At 40.5% G+C, this 20862-nt stretch overlaps 1 protein-coding gene across 1 annotated transcript in view; it reads right to left on the reverse strand.

Moving 5' to 3' along the window:
• CLVS2 (clavesin 2) overlaps positions 1-20862 on the reverse strand; it is a 58875-nt gene that overhangs the window by 14532 nt on the left and 23481 nt on the right. The window contains exon 3 of the mRNA XM_009931889.2: positions 1851-1961. Coding sequence (XP_009930191.1) covers positions 1851-1961 — 111 coding nt within the window. The remainder of the gene's footprint in view (positions 1-1850; positions 1962-20862) is intronic.

Here is a 20862-nt window from a genome sequence, read left to right on the forward strand (position 1 = left end):
ACAGAAGCAGCAAAGAAGGCAAGGTAGGATGTCAGCTCCTAACAGCCGGACGCTGCCTCTGGCTCCCCACGGGGCAGGCAGGGGTGTGCGCACCGATGGACGTCAAGCGCTACCAATTCACATCCCACTTCACCTCGCAGGGGCTTCTCCAGACAGCTATACCCCTACCATGATTTATCAAGAGTTACATTCAAAAGGCAGAAAGACAAAAAGACCAAATATATGCTTGTCTTGTATTGATTATTTCAGCCCATCTTCCAGTCAGCTGTGGAGACAGGAAGCTTAATATGACCATGCAAACCCAGTAATATTCTTCCATCTCAGAAAGGAATTTATCCTTGTGTGAAAAAAACAATTATTAATGGTGTACGTAATCTGGTTTATGGTGCCTTTCCAACTGAATGTTTCACTTCTTAGCAATTGTTTTTATACACGCCTAGTACTACATTTATCCGAATATAGCTATCGGCTGCAAATCTACCAGATATATTAAAAAAAATACAAAATAATTCAGGATAAACACAACATATAAACAATAAGCCTGATAAAATTCTGAAGAGAATTCTGTTGGGTTTGGGTTTTTTCCCACAATCATTCATGTTGCCTCTTATGGCTTTTTTTAAAAGCTGATTTTAAATTTTATGTGCTGGACATAACTTTCACATTTTGACACTAAATTTTGGACTCTACATCAATATTTAACCTGACTACTTCTTACAGGTATTCAGTATTGACAAAAAACATTGTAAAAAGTCAATGTTTCTGAAAATGTATGCCGCTGATCCAGGTGTCTAAATAAAATTTTGGATACTAACTGACAAGCACCCATGTTCAACAGCCTTGTCACTTACTTTTAATGTTGTAACACACCCATGAGCTGTACTTTACTACCTGGTTATGCATACGCAGCACTTGACTTAAAAAGGCCTCAAACATATCTGGCACTACAATGTTCTTTGTTGAAGCTGTAGACAACAGAGTGTAACAAAATGGGGTTTTATTTGCATATTTATAATAGATATTATGTAAAAGGCTTTGTGATCTATAGTTCAAAATCTGTGAATACCAGAGGCCTCTCAAACATAACCTGCCAGTAAAGAACAGCAAAACACCAAGGATCACTGTGGCCTTGTAGATTGTGTTCGAGGAAAGAGTTGCTTAAGAGAGCGGATCCATTTAAAAAAAAAAAAAAAAAAAGATCATCACATTCTTTGTAATGGCTTTGTACGTGATGATGATTGTGTTTTCCCAGGTGACAAATTTCCTGTTACAGAAATAATATCATTCTATGTGCTATCACCACCAAGCTCTAATTTAATTGCACTGATGCAAATGCTGCAAATTCAGCAACATCGCAGAGACTGCTCGTGCTTATGCACAGATGCATGCACACAAATTTCCTTTCATTGGCTTTCATTCAAATCAGTATTTTCAAACTACTATATACCAGCTGTGTATTTTAGCTCATGCTAATGTCAAGCAAATTACACTAGGAAGGGACTTCATACTCACTACCTCTGTTCATAAAAGAAAGACACAAATAATTTTAAGAGAATTTGAACAGAATTGAATTGAATAGAATCTTAATAGAAATGGTAATGTTGGCAATATTTTTTATAAAGCATATGCTTACATTTTGAAATACATTTAAGTGCATTGCTTGACTGTGTCCTTACAGGATAACACTGTATAAGTTCCTAAAACAGTTAAAGACACTCGTTACAAAGTAGATGTATTTAAGTACTTTCCACCAACCGCAAGCTGATAGATTGTGTACATCTACTTTATTAGAGTATGATACATCTGCTGACTACAACCGCCAGCTAATGGACAATTAACCAGAAGAATACCCTTTTTCGTGTCTTCTCCTTTAGAAAGGGCCGTATAACTGTGTAGAGGGCATGGATATACCACGGCTGATTGACGAAATGTATTCCTCCAAACCGAGCTGGAAAGCTGTCCTGTATGTCACAAAACAAATACACACAATGTGAGCTGACTCTTAAGAGAAGCTTGCACATGCATCAAATCTTTTTTTATTTTCCTGAATGATTTCATTGTAATAATAAACCTTAAACAAGAAGAAACATTCTTCAAAATTGTGTCCTCTCAGTTGAGTTCCAACCTGCCATACCAAGCAGAAACATGCCCTGGACAGTGGAGTGAGGAAGCGTGCTGAGGCAGCTGTGGTATTCAAATAAAGGCACAGCATTTCTAACCTCCAGAAATGCTTTAAACATTTATGATTAGCCCATAATCCATCTATGCAATATATTTTTCTCTTTTCCACTTCAGATTTTATTCATTTTTAATAGCAACCATCTCTACTCTTCCAGTGTCATGGAGGAGGATTAGAAATGTGCCTCTTGTTTCCACCTTAAAAAGAAAGCATAAATCTAAATGACTATTCAAAATGTCTCCAATATTATCCATAATTCATAAAACTGAGAATGCATTAAAAATTATGCATAAACTGTTACGTAATATCCATGACAGCAATTCTTGTCACGTAGTTGGGGGCCTTCTGGGAGCTTAAATGTACGGGTAGCATATCTGTATTGAAGCAATGACTTCCTTTTTCTTGTTGAAAAACACAAGGGGCAGACAACTCACTAGGAAAGATTCTGATCTGCATTTTCAATTTCTAAGTCAAGAGAACGTGCCAGAGTTTTTGGCAGCTTGAAGAGGGCAGCCATTCTGTCCTGGAATACTATTGCCAAATTCAGCACGTGTCCCCATTTTGTCTTTGCCTGGTTGATCATACGCTCAAACAATGCAATAAGCTGCTGCCATCTCCGATGCTGTCTAAAGTTACAGCACTGCACAAGGAAGCAAGAGGTGTAAACAGGCTTGCCCACTTTTGTTTTCACGGGTTATATTGGAACCTTCTTGGTGTTTAGGTATACAGACTTCTTAAATTAATGACTTTCATCTGAACCCTTATTCCACAAGTGGTTCACTCTAGGCAGCCATGGTAGTCCCTTAGACCAAAACCATGTTCCTCACAGCAGCAGCAACTCCCATTTGACAACACAGGTACAAACAAGGACATGCTACCCAGCTACACCTCCTCCTCCTCCTGTGTGGATGCAGCAAAGACAGCTTCAGGTCTGTGTCAGTGGTATCAGAGGCTCAAACGGAGGCAACCAAATGGTTAGACAGGGCACTCTGTGCAAACAGACATACTTTGTCTCCTCTTGAGACAAGACAGCAGGCTATATAGAAGCATCCAGAAGTCTAAACATGATCCACAAAGTAGCATTTCAAGTATATCAATTTAAGATGACACAGTATACAGTAAAAAAATGGTCAAGAAAAAATCATAAGCTGTATGAAGAACTGTTGGATAAGGAAGGCAGGAAATATAAGAAGAAAATCCTTCATTAAATGTTTCCAGATAGGAATGTACTTTGAAAAAGTGCAATGTGCCAAGCAACCTCTTTAGTTCTGTGAATGGTACAGAGCTGTGGGAATAGTAAGCCTGAAGAGGTCACTTGCTCCTCTCAAAATTACCATTCAAACCCTGACAGGCACTCCTAACCCAGGGGGGTCTTTATATCAGGGTGCCACCTGGCTCCAAACTGCAACGACTCAGTGGATTACCAGATAAAATATTTTCCATCAAGGAAGCAATGCCTTAACAATATTCTACAGAGAGAATGACAACTACAACGCACACCACTAACATCTGGCTGGCCACAGCACAACAGTCAATGCAATTAACAGTCTATTTTACAGATTTTCTCCAGAAACATTTGATTAACAACAGCCTTGAAAGAAAAAAACACTATTGAAAGACTGTGCTACAGAAGCCTCATCTTGCTAAATGCCTAGTTCCTGTCAGCGCTGACTAAATATCGAACAGGACAGTTGATAATTTGACATGTAATTCACCCTGTTCAATATCGTAAATCTCCAAACACCATTTTGGGAACACAACCTCTGATGCACAAAAGATAGTAAATTATGTCCCTATCACAGCAGTCCAACGAATCCATTAGGAAGGATAAATCATTGGATGACACCTTAACCTTTAGCTGCAGGAGATACTATTCATCTACAGAAGGTTCTGTTTATTTGGTTTATCACGGCTGCTGCTCCAGCAAAGTACGGTGCAGCGTGCTGTGTACCATGCACAAAAGAGCATGCACTAGCGCTGCAGAAGACATCTTTTGCTAGTTTCATCTAGATGCCTTTGAAGATACCTTCAGCATCAACACTGGAACGGTAACTGTGCTAAGCATCATGGGGGTCAAACACTTTTTATAATGTAGACACTATGGAAGACAGCAAAGCAAACCAGCTACTTCTGGCTGCATGCCTTCTTGCACGGTTTCATAAGCTTTTAAATCAATACAAGTGCCCCAAACTTACAGAAACCAAGTTACAAAATGTTTGTTCTTTATTGCTCAAAAGGTGTCTCACACACAGAAACTGAGGACAGTTTGTGAATGAGAAGATCTCCGCAGGCAAACAGGTATTTGTATTCTACCCTAGGCTCAGAATGGATGGCTTGTCAATACTCAGTCATTCATGAAGATATTAAATTTCTAGCAGGTAAAAGGAATGTCTTTACAAAGTACCACTTTGACACTTCCACTATCTTTTTCTGCACCTTGGAATTCATTTACACTGAGGTTCATTAATATATGTGGAATGATTCTCAAATACAAGATGCCACTTAATATTAACAGCCAATTTGTCTCAGTGTTTTTCAACAATTCTAAAGGTATTTTCTAGAACTGACTAAAGAAGTTGAGTATTTATGGATTTCTGTGACTGAACTGAGGTGCCCAAATTCAGGACCACTTCCTAAGGTGTAATCGGGAACCCCTGGATTTCTGTGACTGAACTGAGGTGCCCAAATTCAGGACCACTTCCTAAGGTGTAATCGGGAAGCCCCAAAATTTGGGCCTGGAAAGCGAAAGGGTGATTTGGTCAGAATGATCCTGCACTGTACACAGTGCTGGGACTAGAATTCAAAAGCTGCTGAATGCTGATCCAAGACCCAATCTCAACAGCACCTGGTGAGAAAATAGAAAGGCAGAATCAGCAACTACAGCTGCTGGAGAAACAGGTGTCAGAAGGTTGTCTGGCTCTTCTCAGACGTATCTGACTTCCGCATGGGGATTTGCCAGACAGATGGCCATCCTACACAAACGGCAGGCAGGAATTTCTTCCAAATCACTGATTCTTGTGGGTTTTTACGTAGATTAAGTCACAAGCACGGTGGCAGTCACAACTGCCTCTGTAGACATATTGCACTTCAACAGAAAAACCTGTAGCCCATGAATCATATGAATTCTAAGTAAAAGGAATCCCATGCCAGAAAACAGCAAGAAAAGGAGCTCAGCCATGAAGTGAGCTGTGCATTTGACTGGAAAAGTAATAAATCTGATGGGGTATTACCAAACCACTAAAAAGTACTAATTATATACATGCAGTGTGTGGAGATTTTTAACATTCACAACAACATCTGATTATGCAGCAGAACACAAGCCTGTCTCTGGTGAACACAGTTTGGGACATGGCCACGCCACAGACGCAGGCAAGCAGGTAGCTACTACTAGGGACCACGGTCCTTGTGATAACAGGCTTACAAGTGACAATTAATAGTGGGCTGCCAAGTAAGAGGCAGACCCCTACACTACTGTTTACAGGACAGGGCGAGTACCAGTGCGTGGCAGTAACTGACCTCTCCTCTAACATCTATAAGCCAGCACTGGAGAATGACGCCAAGCAAACTGCCTCACCGGATTTCCGTCTCCAGTGACAGGGTTTTGCTCACTCACAGCACAGCAGTTTTACTTCTTTGCTGCGCATAATCTATACAACCTGTCTCCACAAGCTTCCTCTCCAAGGACCCAGCTGCTGCTGCCTGCTACCGCCCTCGGCACACGCTAGGAAGCCAGGTTTCTACTTGCTGGGCGCCACATCCCACCCCGTGCTGAGCTCAGCCCTCACCTGAGCCAGCTCTCAGCATTTCATTGAGGGTCCCACTCTCCGCTGTGGCCAGCAGAAACTCTCACAGCACATGTAATAACAGCAAAAACAGTATATGACATGTCAGTATATGACATTTTCAACAGTACAGAGAGGAAAGTGTCAAACTCCTACTGAAGATCAGTATGAGTCTTCTTAGTGTTGTCAGAACTGTCATCATAGAAATATTAAAAATGACCCACCTTTTTCATCATTACCAAATGCAAAAATTAAAGAACTTCTTAAAGCCCACAACATTCTCCAGTCCTTGAGTATCATGTTTACAATTAAACCTCTGAAGGCTACTATGTTTGCACAGCTCTTAGAAGTGGACTCTTAGAAACTGCTGGGACCACTGTGTGCCCACAGATGCATTGGCAGCCCAGTCACATCAGGGCCTCAGAAGCGTGCTGCACATCACCTGCAAACATCCCACCTGGACAGACCTCGCCACATACTAACACCACGAGAGTGCTTGGGCACGTATGCTCTGGGGTCACGTTTGAGGGTTTGCTGTCCTTATGGGCAGTGAAACCGTTTTTGCGGACAGTCTAGAGCCATCCTTCAACGGACTGTCTAAACAAATATCATGAACACACCCACACGCTTTACTTAAGGCTGCGCTTGAGTGCTGTGATGAATTCAGGCCATAGCGTCTGCAGGCGACAAGCAGCTACAGAGTCAAAACTGTGAAAACTGCATCTTCATAACAAAAATTACAAGCTCAAAGACAGCATATTAAATTATTAATCTCTTAAATGTCACTTAAGAGTGAGAAATGTCACTTCCTGAAGACAATAAATTCAGGTCTCCTCCAGCTATTCCAAAAAGTCAAGCACTTCAGGGAGAAAAAAAAATCATTACGGAGAACCAAAATAGTATCTGCATAATTCCATAATGGAAAGCTCCACTAGAAAGACGCTGAAACTTTCTGTCTGATGCAAGATGCAGCATGACTGAACTTAATTTTTAGCATGTTAAAGAGGAAACTATAGAAAATCAGAGAAACAAAAGCTCTGATTAGAAGGAATATCTTACTTCCTTAGCACTACAAGAGTTGAATTACCAGAGGAACCAAGAGCTGTTCGCATCAGGAAAGGAAACCCAAGTCTTGCTCCCAGACTGTAACTTTCACAGAAGGTATGAAAGAACAAGCCATTCCTAATGCCAAACTTCCTACAGGCATCCAGCCACAACAAGGTTAATTGCAATGTCTCCAAGCAAAATAACTTGTGTCAATACTGATCACCTGTGCTCAAGGCAGGACCTTAGACTGGGACTGTATCCAGCGGTAGGGTAGGATGATAAAGAGACTGAAAAGTGTATGTGTGGAGTCTAAAAGAATTTTGATTGTTCTGTTTATGAAGACAAATTCTGGAAGGCAGATGCTATCTATAAACACACCCAGGGAGAATAAATAAGAGGTGAGGAAATACCCTTTCAAAACAAAGGGCAATGCTGACACCCAAACAAATGAGAAAAAGGTCACCATGAACACAGCTAGACCGAAAAGTGGTAAACAGCTTTGAATCATCAAACTTCCAACAAGTTTGGGAGGGAATAAGCAACCTAACTCATTTGGAGACAAAGATTACTAAATTATGAAGAAGTTGAGCTTCAGGTTGCTTGTAACAGGAGACTTCACCTCTGTCCTTCTGTGTCAAAGCTCTTAAGGTTCAGATCCAAAAAAATTTTCAGGTTTCAATGGTGGTGAAATTTTGCTTGATCCCTAGAAGAGCTGCATTAGTGATTTCCTTCTGTAAGACTACAACGTTGTTTCCTCCTAGTTTGAGCTTTTCATTTTTATTAAACAATGCTGAACTATCTCTAAGACAAGCAAAAAGTGCCCAAATAAATTTTTGTTACTGTGTTCAACCAAAAGAACACTACCTAAAGGCAAATTAACATCGTTCAGTGACATTCCTACAAAATAAGACCTAATTATCTGGAACTGGATGTTGTCATTTTCCTAAGAAGCTTCCAGTGAAGCAATTTGACTTTTGGCAGTCCTCCTTTTCATTTCTGTTAGTCATTTTATCTTACAGCTCATATAGAAATATGATAAATTGAATGAGATAAGGAGAGAGATGGTATCTATCAAGTGAGAATACTGCTCTTTTTATTGAAGTATCTGTTTTAATTTCAAATAATCTTCCATCTTTTATTTCAATATGCTACTTATAAAAACTGTGTATTGGTTAAATTAATTATGTGGATAGGAATATAAAAGCCATATGACCACATATGTCTGTATGCTTACATATACATAAAATAAAAAATCTACACAGATTTTGTGCTTCCACTATTTGGATAAAGGGCTCAGATCAGCTTCATTTTTTTAATTAGATGGGCTTGATAAATAAAATATTTTGTATAAAACCTCTCATTTTCTTTTGGAATTGCTTTATTTTTGCAAATTAACTTCAAGAGGTTTTGGGCTGATTTCTTTAAACATTTTAATTAGATATTGTGTGAAATTCTTTTAGCAATTTTCGCTTGTTTTGACGGGGGCTTGCAGTTTTGGGTGTTTTTTTCCCCTTGGCTCATTTGTTTAGTTTGAGCCTGGAAAAATGAATGTTTTACTTTTAAAGAGGAAATGAAAAATGCTGTTTTCCAAGGACAATTCTGTCTTCAACTACAATCACTGTCTCTTTTTTAATTCTAAGTAACACTTCATGTGGAATGTGAGATATTAAAAAGGGGGCAACGAAAACCCAAACTTTTTCACAGCGTGATGCTGTTTCCAAACTGGCAAAGCCAGAGAAACACCAAGAAAGATAGTAGAAGTAGGTTCTTCTATATTGTTTTCTTTTCCTGTGATGAAAATCATTCTTTACAATAGGCAGCCATCAGATGGTGATTTCTTCTATGGAAATTCCCATAGGGAGCTAAAAAAAAACATTTTCCAGGCAGCTTGTGAATGTCTTATTAGATTAAGATTACAGACAAATGGAAAAAAACACTATACTGCAAACCGCTATGCATAAACACAGTAACAATACTTTCCTAATGCTGGTGTTTATAAAAATGCCACACTCAAATTCCTGAAGGCAAAAGTCTTGACTGGGGACTGTATAGGAGGAGATGAAATGCCACAACAGCACCTCAGCTTGTACCACCCTAGCCTGGAGTCACCCTTTTTCAGTCAGTGAGGCTACTCTGATGCCCAAACAGCCCTTGGTCTCTGTTGAGACCAGTGATCACAGGATTACTGTCATGATGTTTTTCATCATGCGGAAAGCATCCCACAGCCCTGAGGCCACTTCAAAGAGGAGCATCAGTAGTTATCAGATAGCCCCTGTCTTGTGCCTGACCACTTCCGAATGTGAGTAGGCTAAATAGCACCTTCTCTAGAATTGCCTTAGGAGAGCTACACTTTACTTGTTTTATTCAACCAAAATATGATCTCTTGTGCTATCTCACATTTCCTTCATAGCAGAAGGAAGGGAAGGAAACCTTAGGATAACGTTAAGACAAGGATTGAAAGAAAAATGACAATGCAGAAACCATAGAAATAAGATAGAAGTGAGGAGCAGAGCAAAACAGGCGAGATTAAATTAAAATTAATTCAGGGAGGGATATAGAGAAATTAATGTGATGCACAAGAGAAAAACATATTAATCCTTTTCTAGCCTCTCTTCAAAACTTGCACAGAAGGGCAGGGAAAGAAAAATGTAAAGTATTCCTACATGGAAAACCCTTGTTTTACAGTCACAGGTCAAGACAGATTTTGCAGGCCTAAACTCAAATAGGGTAAGAAAATAGCGAATATTATGCCTTCCATATAATTTCTGCCTATCATCCCAACTGACAATTTCCCAGAAGAATCAGAGCCAACCTATGTTTTTTTAATTCTGGACTGGCTGCAGCCAAAATTTGCAAGAAGCTACATCGAACTGACTCTCCTTAATGGTACATCAGTGTACCTGTACAGGCAACGCGGTGCACAGGTCTGAAGATGGTTAGGGTGAACAGAGATACTGCACAGAGGCAAAAAATGCAAGTTTCCTTGTTGTGGCAGCTTTGAAACAACACTGCATAGCTTTGCAAGCCCAGAAAGTTACTGACTTAAAAGTTATCAATTCTCCAACCAGAATATTCACTTTTTTCCCTAGAAATGAAGAACTTCTAAACTGTTGCCTCTAATTTTATTATCCACAGCTCCTCCAAAAATGCAGCTCTCGGTTTCAGACAGGATGCATTAACATTGGATTACCACTTTAACAGTTTCAATTTACAATAATACAACAGACTGAAAACTGAAATGATTCAAGAGTCACTTCATGAGCCATATGTTTCCTCATTCTATGAGGAATCAATCTCCATCAGTGCAGTAGGCCCTAAGAGCAGTAATCATTTTAGCCATCCAATTTTATTCTGTCACTCCATGCAAATAAAAGTCCTGAGAATTGAAGTGAACTGTAAAATTGGAGGGATAGTGATTTAAGAAAAATCAGTGGAGGACAGACACTGAGATCTAGAATGCAGCATAATTAAGCTTTAAATTACTGGGGAAATTGAATAACTGACTTGAGATCCATTAATAAGTACTGTATTTTATTAAAAGTAGAGGTATCATGAACTATGTGGCATACAAATTTTCAAGAGGTCAGTTCCCGGCAGTACAAAACTATTTCCAGTTCCAAAAAAGTGTCCAAATGTCTCTGTCATAGTACAGAATGGAGATTTATTTTAGCCTTACAGCTTCAAGAAAGCCTCAGTCTGAACTGCTCAGCTACACTTTATCTTTACAAAGGTGCTTGAAAAGATACGGTTTCCTACAAGTTAACTCCACCTCAGCTTCCCTCTTCTTCTGCACTCCTGAATGACTGCTGGTGTTACACACATCTAAAACACTTCTGGGAGCCCAGAGAATTTCAATATTGTTCAAGGGAGAACTGTCATTCCAGTTATTGCTCTGGAGGATCATAAATCACTGCTGTTGAATTCTAACTTCAGATATCAATCCCCTGTCTTTTTAAAGCCATATAAGCATGGCTGCTTCTGTATTAGCTGTTATGGACGAAACCCTGCCAGTAAAAAACAGAGATTCACAACAACTGGGCAAATAAATAATTATTCATTTTATCATACATATCTAGGACAAAGCTCATATGTTTATTGTGCTATCAGTATGTGTCAGTAATAAATAAATGTGATGGTAGAGTCTATCACACTTTCAGAACACTTGAAAATTCATATCCAAGAAGCTGGAAAATCAAAATCAGAAACGCAGATCTCTTCTTGCCAAGATGAAAGTGGAACCCATGTGAATTTCTTCTCAGCAAGAGAAAATAATAGACTCATTCCACATTGCATGGATACCCACAGAGAAAAAGTCTGAAATCAACCCGAGTGACATGTCCAGTGCTGGGCTCCCCAGTATGAACCAGACAGGGACCTACTGGGCTGAGTCCAGCAAAGGGCCATGAAGATGACTAAGGGATTGGAGCACCTCTTACAAGAGCAGGGGCTGAGAGTGCTGGGACTGTCCAGCATGGAGGAGAGAAAAGTCAGAGGTGTCTTATCAATGTATATAAATGTCTGAAGGGAAGGTATAAGAAGCTCTTTTCAGTGGTGCCCAGTGACAGGACCAGAAGCAAAGGACACAATCCAAAACACAGGCGGGTTCTTCTGAACATAACAGAACCATGTAAGAGTGCAGAGCTCTGAACAAATCAGATACTGATGAAAAATATAAAATCACTGAGGTTACATAAGTTCTTTTTAGCTGGTATCTTCCAAAAACACTTCGTTTCCCAAAGATGTGCTATTTTTGAAGCTCATCATCAGCCAAAGCAACCAGTGTGATCACAGACTTCTCAGACTAAATAAAAAACTGACTTGCAGGTAGATGTTAATATTTACCCTGTGTAATGCACTCATGCTGTTTGGCTTGCTTGAGATCGCTCTTCTTTTCATCACAAGTGACTGTCGAAAATGCGCACAGCTTACTCCACCTAAACAAAGGCTTACCTTACTTGAAAATGCTGAAGTTTCATGCATCACACTCTCTGAACCAGGAATTACAAAACGTAGCCGCTGCCAAGCTGTCTGCACAACACCGAACAGGCTGTTTCCGAAGGCTGGGAACGAGTTGCTCCCCCGGTTCTGGCTCAACACCCACCTGCAAGCTTGGCTTTACAGAGATGTCACAGAGGGCAATGCAGGCAGCTCACAGATCAGGGGAAGCCGGCAACACTCAGATTAACTCTTTTCATTAACAAAACGTCTAGGAAAGCAGTTCAATTTCCATTTTGAGACCAATTGTTTCCTGCTACTCTCTTAGTTCTACCAACCTAATAAAGGGCAGTTGCATCTGAAAGTGTCTTTTTCCAAATACAGCATTGTTTAACAAAAGATATTGCTGTCGCATATGTAACATCTTCAAATGTCTGTAACCATAGTTTGTAAAATGTTTATTGCTCTACTGTTAAAACGTTATTCACATTGCAGCATCTAAAGTCCAATGAAGGATACTAAAACAGTGTAACCTATTTTTTACAGACTACTTAAGAACGCACACAAAAAGATCCTACTTGCCTCTCCTTCCTTTCTACTTTTATGACTTGGCCACCTTCTGATTTGCAGCCCTCTTCTACAGCACGGCTGAAATTTTCTGCTTTCATATATTACTGCCACTCCAGTGTTAGTGGTTGATGCTAACAGGAGAATTAAATCCCCAGTACAGGGACAATGACATATGGTATGCCTGAATGGACCTAATGGAAGGGGGAGACACTCTGTCGGCTGTTGCTTGCTTCCCACCCATTAGCACCATGCACTGCACCACACCACACCACCCGGCACACATACGCTATTAGTCACCCAACCGTGCAGCCGTCATCCACTCGTCATTCATACTAGAGCTGCAAATGCCCCTGCTGTGACCTCCATGTGTACCTCCAAAGGAGCCTGAAAATACAGAACTCCTCACTTAGTGAGCATATCATTAAACATTAAACCTTAAACAAGCTTCTACCCCAGCTTAACTGAACAGTCCAGAGTCATTCTTCAGCAACTAAGAAAAGCAACATATGACAAGCTGAAGCAAAATCAGAGCCAATGTCAATTCAAGTAGACATGGCCTCTTCCAACCTGTCTATTTGCAAAGGGATGAAATTGCTGAGGGTATCTAGAAAGCATGTCACAAAGCTCTCAGACCTCTACAAAAACTACTTGAAGCAAGCAAAATCTTCTGTTAGGTACTTACAGGTGTGGGGTCACAGCAAGAGACAAATACAGACCCAAAGTGTACAAGATTTTGCTAGACATAAGGTATTTCCAACTGCCAATGAACAGAACTGCATCGAAATCTAAAAAGAATGTGCCAAATAGAGTGTGTGCTGGTCTGTGTCTGCGTATAAAAATCATTATGCCTCAAACACCAAATTATTCTCTTAAATAATTTATTACCATGGATAATTTTTCAGTTTCCAGTAGTCTATTCACTTGAATTTAAAATAGATTTCAGAGCACAGACTATAAGTGTAGGACAAAAAAAGGAAGGCATTTCCTATCTAGGAACTAGAATCAGTTCTTTGTGTCCTACTGGTAGATCAATTATGTATTAGAGCTACTGCTGCTTGACTTTCAATCCACATTAGTTCACAGACCTTGAGCAAATTTGATGTTACCATATTAAAAAGGGAAAGCACTAGAATAAGCTATACAGAAAAAAAAGGAAAACAGATCAAGCAAGAGGCCAATTAATCAGCCAAATGCCGGCAATGGAGAGACAGGCTGCCTACCGCCAGCACACAGGGAAATAAGAAATGCACAGATAATTAATTTAAATTCCCTTAAATGTAATAAATCCCACTTGGAATACCCATAAGATCATTTTTAATATGTTGCATTGTTACACTTCTTTTTGGCAATTCAGGCAAAGAAATCTGCTGATCTGTATATATGTGTACATTGTATCACTATAGATCTATAATACTTGTTCTCATCCTGAATGAACACTTCGAGCCACATTCTAGATATCAGACACCAGCTGCATGCTCGGCCATTTAAAGATCCTGGCTGTGTATTTACTGAAATACATAATATAAAGCAGTACTCCAGTCAGCTTTGCTCATTTTGGAGCCCGGCTGATAAATCTTCACACATAGACGAAGCATTAAAAAGTCTTCCATTTTCTGAACCCAAACTCCTGCATCATCATATCCACTACAGCCTTTCAGCACTAAAATTAAAAGCAGCATGAATATTTTAATGTTTTGTGATAAGAATACAGCAGCTAAATCTGCCAATATACAAAAGGCAAAGGCAACCTTAGAATTTGAGTTCACTGAAATACAGGATGGAGGGGAGGAAGGCAGATGTAAAAAAAAACAGGGGAGAAATTATCCCAAAATGCTTGCTAGCTATTAGTACTGCCCTAGGAGCTGTAGCTTGAGTGCTCCAAGCTTTCATTTCCTTACAAAGACAACATCATTTGGTTGCAATAATTTTCCTATGATGCACAGTAGTGTCTCCTGGAGACAGAAACAGATACAGCCTAGAGGTAAACGGGAGCGTGAGGTGTCTGAATGCTCCACTCAATACTGGCAGCCTTCCCAAAATGAAGCATTTCAGTTTTGACCCATTTGATATTTGTCTATGGAAAGAAAATCTCTAGAAGTGAGACACTTTACATAAATATTTTCATATAGTCTTCATGGAAGATTTGCAACTTTTCTTAGAAAGGCTGTAGTGTCAAAGGCTATAATGTTTCTGCTTACATTTTAAAAGAAATACAGCACCCTTGGTTTTGTACAGCACCTCGGAGCTATCCTAACAGATTCCACTGTTATTTGCCATGATCATACAAAATGCAACCTTACGCCAGGATCAGAAATTGAATTTCCTGCAGATCTGATGGGAAGAGTTACATGACAAAATAAATTACAGGCGAGCACTATCCATGTGTCTCAAGACACCCTCAGTATTCAAGCAGATTGCTTGCTTATTTTGAGCTGTCAGACTTCTGGACACTTCATCACCCGGTTCTGTGCCTGTGACAGACCTCACCTGCAAAGTGAGGCCATGCAGGTTAAGCCCCAGGTGGAAGCCACAGTGCTGCACAATGGTGCACTTCAGTAACTGGTTCCTCTCCTTTGGACTCATCTCTGCCCCAAAGCTCCAGCACAATCGAACAAGCTTGGTGTGCTTGCTGGAACTGCCAGCTTTCAGCAGAAAAAAAGCAACTGAAGTCTTGACCACTTTTGGTTGTATGAAGTCCCATGGTGCCATTGTAGAAGAATTAACCCCAAAGTCTTGGTCAAATAACAACTCCAGTAATCTCATTCTGCCTATCTAAATTCTCTCTATACTCACAGCTGACTCCAGCATTTTTACTGCAGCAATCATCTGCCTCAAAATGTCACCAACATTGAAAAACACAAGACACGACCATTTACTCAATGTAAGATGTGATCGTGTCATCACTACCAACACTTAACACTGAAAAGATCCATAAAAATTAATAGCAAGTGGATCTGCTTAGCTCTACTCTGTGGCATTCCAGTCTGGCCCCACCAGCATGCAAGGGTGAGTGCAAAGATCTCCAAAGCAATGCTGTTCATATACAGCTCACTCACTAGAGCTCACTGGGGACTTGCACTAGTTTGGCTGCATCAGGTGTACTCTGCAATCTGTGTCTATGGAGACAGGTCTTGCCCTATTAAAATGTACCAGAGGAAATACCAAGATACACAAAATAATGTTTTACAAAACCCAAGCAACATCTACCCTGGGCATTTAACAGTACCCAGAAGCATTCATGGAGGAGAAACTCAATTACCTATACTGTGAAACTGCCAGAGGAAGTCAAAACCACCCAGCTCTCTCCCAGACAATTTGGAAGGTAGCATATATCAGGCACATTCCCAAAACGCTCTTTGGATGTAGCTATCTGTTCAGGATAACAAAAATGTTAATAACCAGGACATAGCCACTCCAGCAGTAGGGAGCAGCCCTGGGCATGTCTAGTTTCTTAGTATAGATGTAGTTATCGCTTAGGGACATTCTCCACTGGCAGCTGCCCATTATAAAACAGCAAGAAACCCATGAAAATATGAAGTAATTTAAAATTATTACGTCTCATACAAAGCAAGCATATTAACTTTCAAATGTAAGCTATAGACCCTTTATATTCTATTGATTACACAGATTAAACCTTTTAAATACCACTAATTAGACAGAATGGCTACTCAAGCACTAAGAGGTCTATTGTGTAAATACGCATTAAGGGGTCCTGGGAGCTGTTTCCATCCACTGTAGTGACCTCTACTGAATAGCTTTTTTTTAAGAAAATTAGTATCACACAGAGGCTTGCTCATTTTGCCTGTTGTTTAAACTTCCATGGTCCACTTTCTGTATAGTTTGAAATGCAGACTAGAAACTGCTGCAAAATATAAACATTTCTCCAAGCAAAATACTTTATCATTATTACTCTCCTACATAGCAGGTCTTCGGATCCCAGTTCCTTTTCTACAGGACTGAGCAATGCACTGTATATTTAAGAAAAGTGCTAAGTAAGTAAGTTCTGTCTACATTCCCATTAACTCAATAGATAACTCAAAGGTTTCAACCTTAAAAGACTGGGATCAATAATGAAATTGGTGCTTGGGGAAAGCAAGTGAGCAGAAAGACCCCAGCACTCAGTATCAGCCACAAGTGAGGGACACCAGCGCCTACTGACCAGAGGAGCTGGTGAGAGCACACGGGGATTCTGGAGAAGCTCATCTCCAGCAACATAACTAACTGCCTCTAAGGAGCTAGACTCTGCATCAGACAAAAATCAGGCCCAGTCTGATTACACAATTAATAAATCCAAATTAAATAATAATCCACGTGTAGGTTGTAAATGTTGATAGCAACAGTTTTTTCTGACGGTCTTAAAGAGTAACTCACTCGGGCTGTGAGATTCTCTTTCTTCAAAACAACGTACCTGTCTAGAAACAGTTCCCCACTACTGAGTATCTACTGAATGGTTTTTCTGTGTAAGAGGCTTCATAAGCATAATAATAAAAACAATTTATCCCCTGTCATCAGCAGGGTGAACAGCACAGCCCCAAAGGGAGTAGGAGCTAGGCTAACAGAGAAGCTGAATTCATAGTAAATAAATAATGTGATCGAGATCTTTTCATGGTTTTGTATTTGACTGAAGAAAAATCAGTTTACAAGTATTGTATTTTTTTTAATAAAGCTCTCTCTCATTGTGTTTTTTGACACAAAAGTAAATACAGATGTAGATGCATTCACAAAAAAATAAATAATCTTTTCTAAAGTGCTATTGTTAAACAAGTGGTGACAGATTAATACAACCCAGCACCAATGCAAAAGGCTTGCAGCATGCATTCCACTACAGCAACAAGTTTATAAAATAAAAGCATTGTGGCACGATTAGTAGGCTGTACATAGTCTTATATAGTCCACATAAAATATGATTCTTCCCTGATCTGTGTCTATCATACTGGAGTGTGGTTTTCAGTATTACACAAAGCAGTAAAAATTACAGATGCTATTTACTGTCAAGGCATGTGGACAAGTAAGTGCACCATCTACCACTATTGCAGATGAAAAGTATTCCCAGTGAAGATCATACTGCATTGCCCAGGACATGGCTCCCAGCCAGGCAGAGAAGATATTTTTTCTTCAGATGTGGGATCTGAAATAATGCCTGAAGCAAGAATCAAACCAGAAGTCAAAATTTTGAAATTCAGGAAAGTAACTCTCTGTCCAACCTTGCATGCCTAGCTTTGTTTAAAGCCGCATCAAATTGACACCAGCTCTGGTGACCTCGGTGGACAGGTGACTGCCGCCAGCTCTCCAAAGCTGCAGGGCTTCAGGAGCGCAGGGGGCTGCACCAGAGCACGTAGGAGCCTGCACACGGGTGTAGGGGAAGAGCAAGTGTAAAGACAGATGTCAGACTCAGAAAGACACCGGCATTACAGACAGGAAAGTTCGGACCTCCTGCACTGGAGCATCTTGTCTAGCTCAAGAGGATGGAAAAGGGTGGCAAAGGTTTGGATCACTGTTGGTAAAAGGCACCTGCACGCTCACTGCAGGTAACCTTAGAGCCTTTTCTGCAAGGATGGAAAGCAGCATTCATTACCTTAAATGTGTTAACTAGAAATGTGATTGTTAAAACTAATTAAAGATGTTTAAAAACAGGGTTTGACTCACTGTTATGTAATACTAAGGGAAAAGAGATCTATTTTAGGACTCTGAAAATGAGGACAAAACAAACGGAACACATAAACATGAACCTCTATCTACCCCTGAGTCCCACTCTGCAGCCTGGACCTCACCTCCTCCCTAGTCTCCCCGCTCTATGCAAACTGTCCTCCCCAGGTTTCAGTGCTGTAGGTCTCCTTTCACTATCTTCAAGACTTCAGCCCCTATTGCCTGCTCTCTTCCCACTGAACGTCATCCCTGGAGAACTCCCTTTACCTATACGATTTTCACTGTTATTCCCGTGCCAAAACACTCGTCCCTCCACTCGTTCTGTCTTCTACAGCCAAGCCTCACTCACCATACTACTTGGCTGAAAGCTCACAAACAGCACCGAGCTCAAATTCTCTCTGTTTTGGCTTTCTGTAGTGATGCAGTGATCCCCACAAAGCACTCAGCTGGTAATCTCACATCCTTGGGAATATCTGTAAAACCCTTTTCTCCTCTAACACCACGGCACCCACTGCAAGACCAACACTTACCATGTCGGCCCACACACAGTGGTGTTGGGAACCTGACCCCTTTATCTTTACTAGTCTACTGTCATGCTTTTTGTTACCTAAAAATTATTCAATTTAAGGGTTGGGGTTTTTGGATCAATTTGGTTTTGACGAGTCCAGGGCTGTGAATTTCAGTCTGTGTTGAAAGGATCAAACCCAAGAGAGAAAGCACAAGAACATGTCTTCCACCAGTAAAAGCAGAGAAGGAAAACAGGCTGACACTATTTGGGTGACCAGAACTGCAGTCTATGCGAATCCTGACCGGATCCATCCTTTTCAGCTTTTATTGTGTGTTCAAAAAAAAAAAAATCAAGCGTCTGAACAAGGAGGGGTGAGAAGCAAGCAATGCTAGCCCAATGTGAGGCACTAATAGCAAAAACAATCATTTTGAAACCATCTGCTTTGTAGCAAGACATGACTCCTGCAATACACTACACGAATCAAAGAAGATTATGCCTGGGGTTTGTTGCAGAACACAGAATAAAACAAGTTTTTCCTAAATCAACCTCACTATCAGCCCGTAACCTTGGGAATGCCAAATAGAAAGCCGGACGGCATGCCAGGGCTCCACTTGCTCCATCCGGCCTTACCTCAGGAAGAGGGACAGATGGTGCCAGTGACTCAGAAGAATGTCAAAAGGCTCCCATCTCACAGCAATAACCTATGTCCCAGCCCTGTGACAGTCTGTCATCCATGCAAATTGTGTTTTTCAAGGACATAAGTGTGAACTTGGAGCCGGTAGGAAAACACAACAGAGTGCTCTCCGGGACAACTTCTCTTTTTGTGACTTGGGCAAAGATAATTCTATTCTGCAGTTTTAGCAGTGTGCTTCTACATGTGAGAAGGCAAGGCCTTGGGAAATCATGCTTGGCAACATAAATTACAGTTTAGTGTACCACTTTTGACTAACTAAAAATTGTCAAACACCTTTTGAGGAAGGAAAAGCCTCAGGGAAAGCACAAAAGCTTTTTGAGCAAGCCTTCATGACTTTAAAGGAAATCTATCCCAACTTTAAAATCCACAAAAAAAACCCAAACCCTCCAGATTCTGTTTTTCTATTTTCTGTTTTTTTCAATTAATGTATTTGCAAAATAAAGCAAAGCAGTTGTAGCTCTGTTCCTTACTGCCTCTTTAAAATCTTTTCCATTTCCAAAGTGGAAAATTATGGCATTCCCATTTCTAGTGCAGGAAAACCAATATGAAATTGCAATTGTACTTCTTTTTCCAAAAAGTAGCTACACCACAAAGCAAACAAACATAGGGAAGTACTGGCTCAACATCTGGTCCCAGTTAGGAGCCAGGACTGATTGAGGACGAGGAAACAGAAGGCAGAGCTTTGCATTGGTAGACCACGATCTGGGCAGGAACAAACTGCTGAGAAGACCTGTGCCAATGACAGCTACAGTGGTGGTATTCTTAGACCCATACTGCTGTAATGACATAAGCACATTAAGCTTCACGGGGAAGAAGAATTTTCTCTTACTAGACCAAACAGCACAGAATGAGACAGTTACATATTGACCCTAACTGCTATTTTGGGGCGTTGTTCCACAATGAAAGCTTTAGATGGCACCTTTATGTCCCTTAACAGTGGTATAGATATTTCTACTCTTCCAGTCACAGCTCAGTGCACCAAATGCTCAGAAGCTTGTCAGTCACAATCCGGTTTCCACTTGCCCTCCCAACTCAAGAGTTGTTTCTCAGAAGACCCTCCTAATCCACCCTGCTTCACACGGATCCCGAAGTACTCTGCCTTTAGTCCCTTTCTCTTGTCCTCATGTGTCAGCCTGAGCATATGATTAAACTTCATCTCTGGGCTGGTAGCTCGCATGGAGACTTCTCTTCTCCAGCTCCTTCCGGTACAATAACTTCAAATCACAGCCTGTTGCTCTGAAGAATGTCCAGTTAAAGCCCAGTGTAGCTAGAACAAGAGCTGCTAAGCTTGCCACCCTTACCTCCACTCTCAAACACTGCGCATAACAGAGCTGAGCCATTCATCACATTCAGGCTCCAGTGTCATATCTGATTTTGACCTCTCTCATGCCCCACACATCTCACCTCTGTTTACATCCTACAAATTCTTCTTTCATGGTGTTGCTTAGACGATATATGTGGCTGAGAGGGCGTGCTCACCAATGGAGCAAATCATCTTTTT

Source organism: Opisthocomus hoazin, chromosome 2, assembly GCF_030867145.1.
Source record: "Opisthocomus hoazin isolate bOpiHoa1 chromosome 2, bOpiHoa1.hap1, whole genome shotgun sequence".
Taxonomy (NCBI): domain Eukaryota; kingdom Metazoa; phylum Chordata; class Aves; order Opisthocomiformes; family Opisthocomidae; genus Opisthocomus; species Opisthocomus hoazin.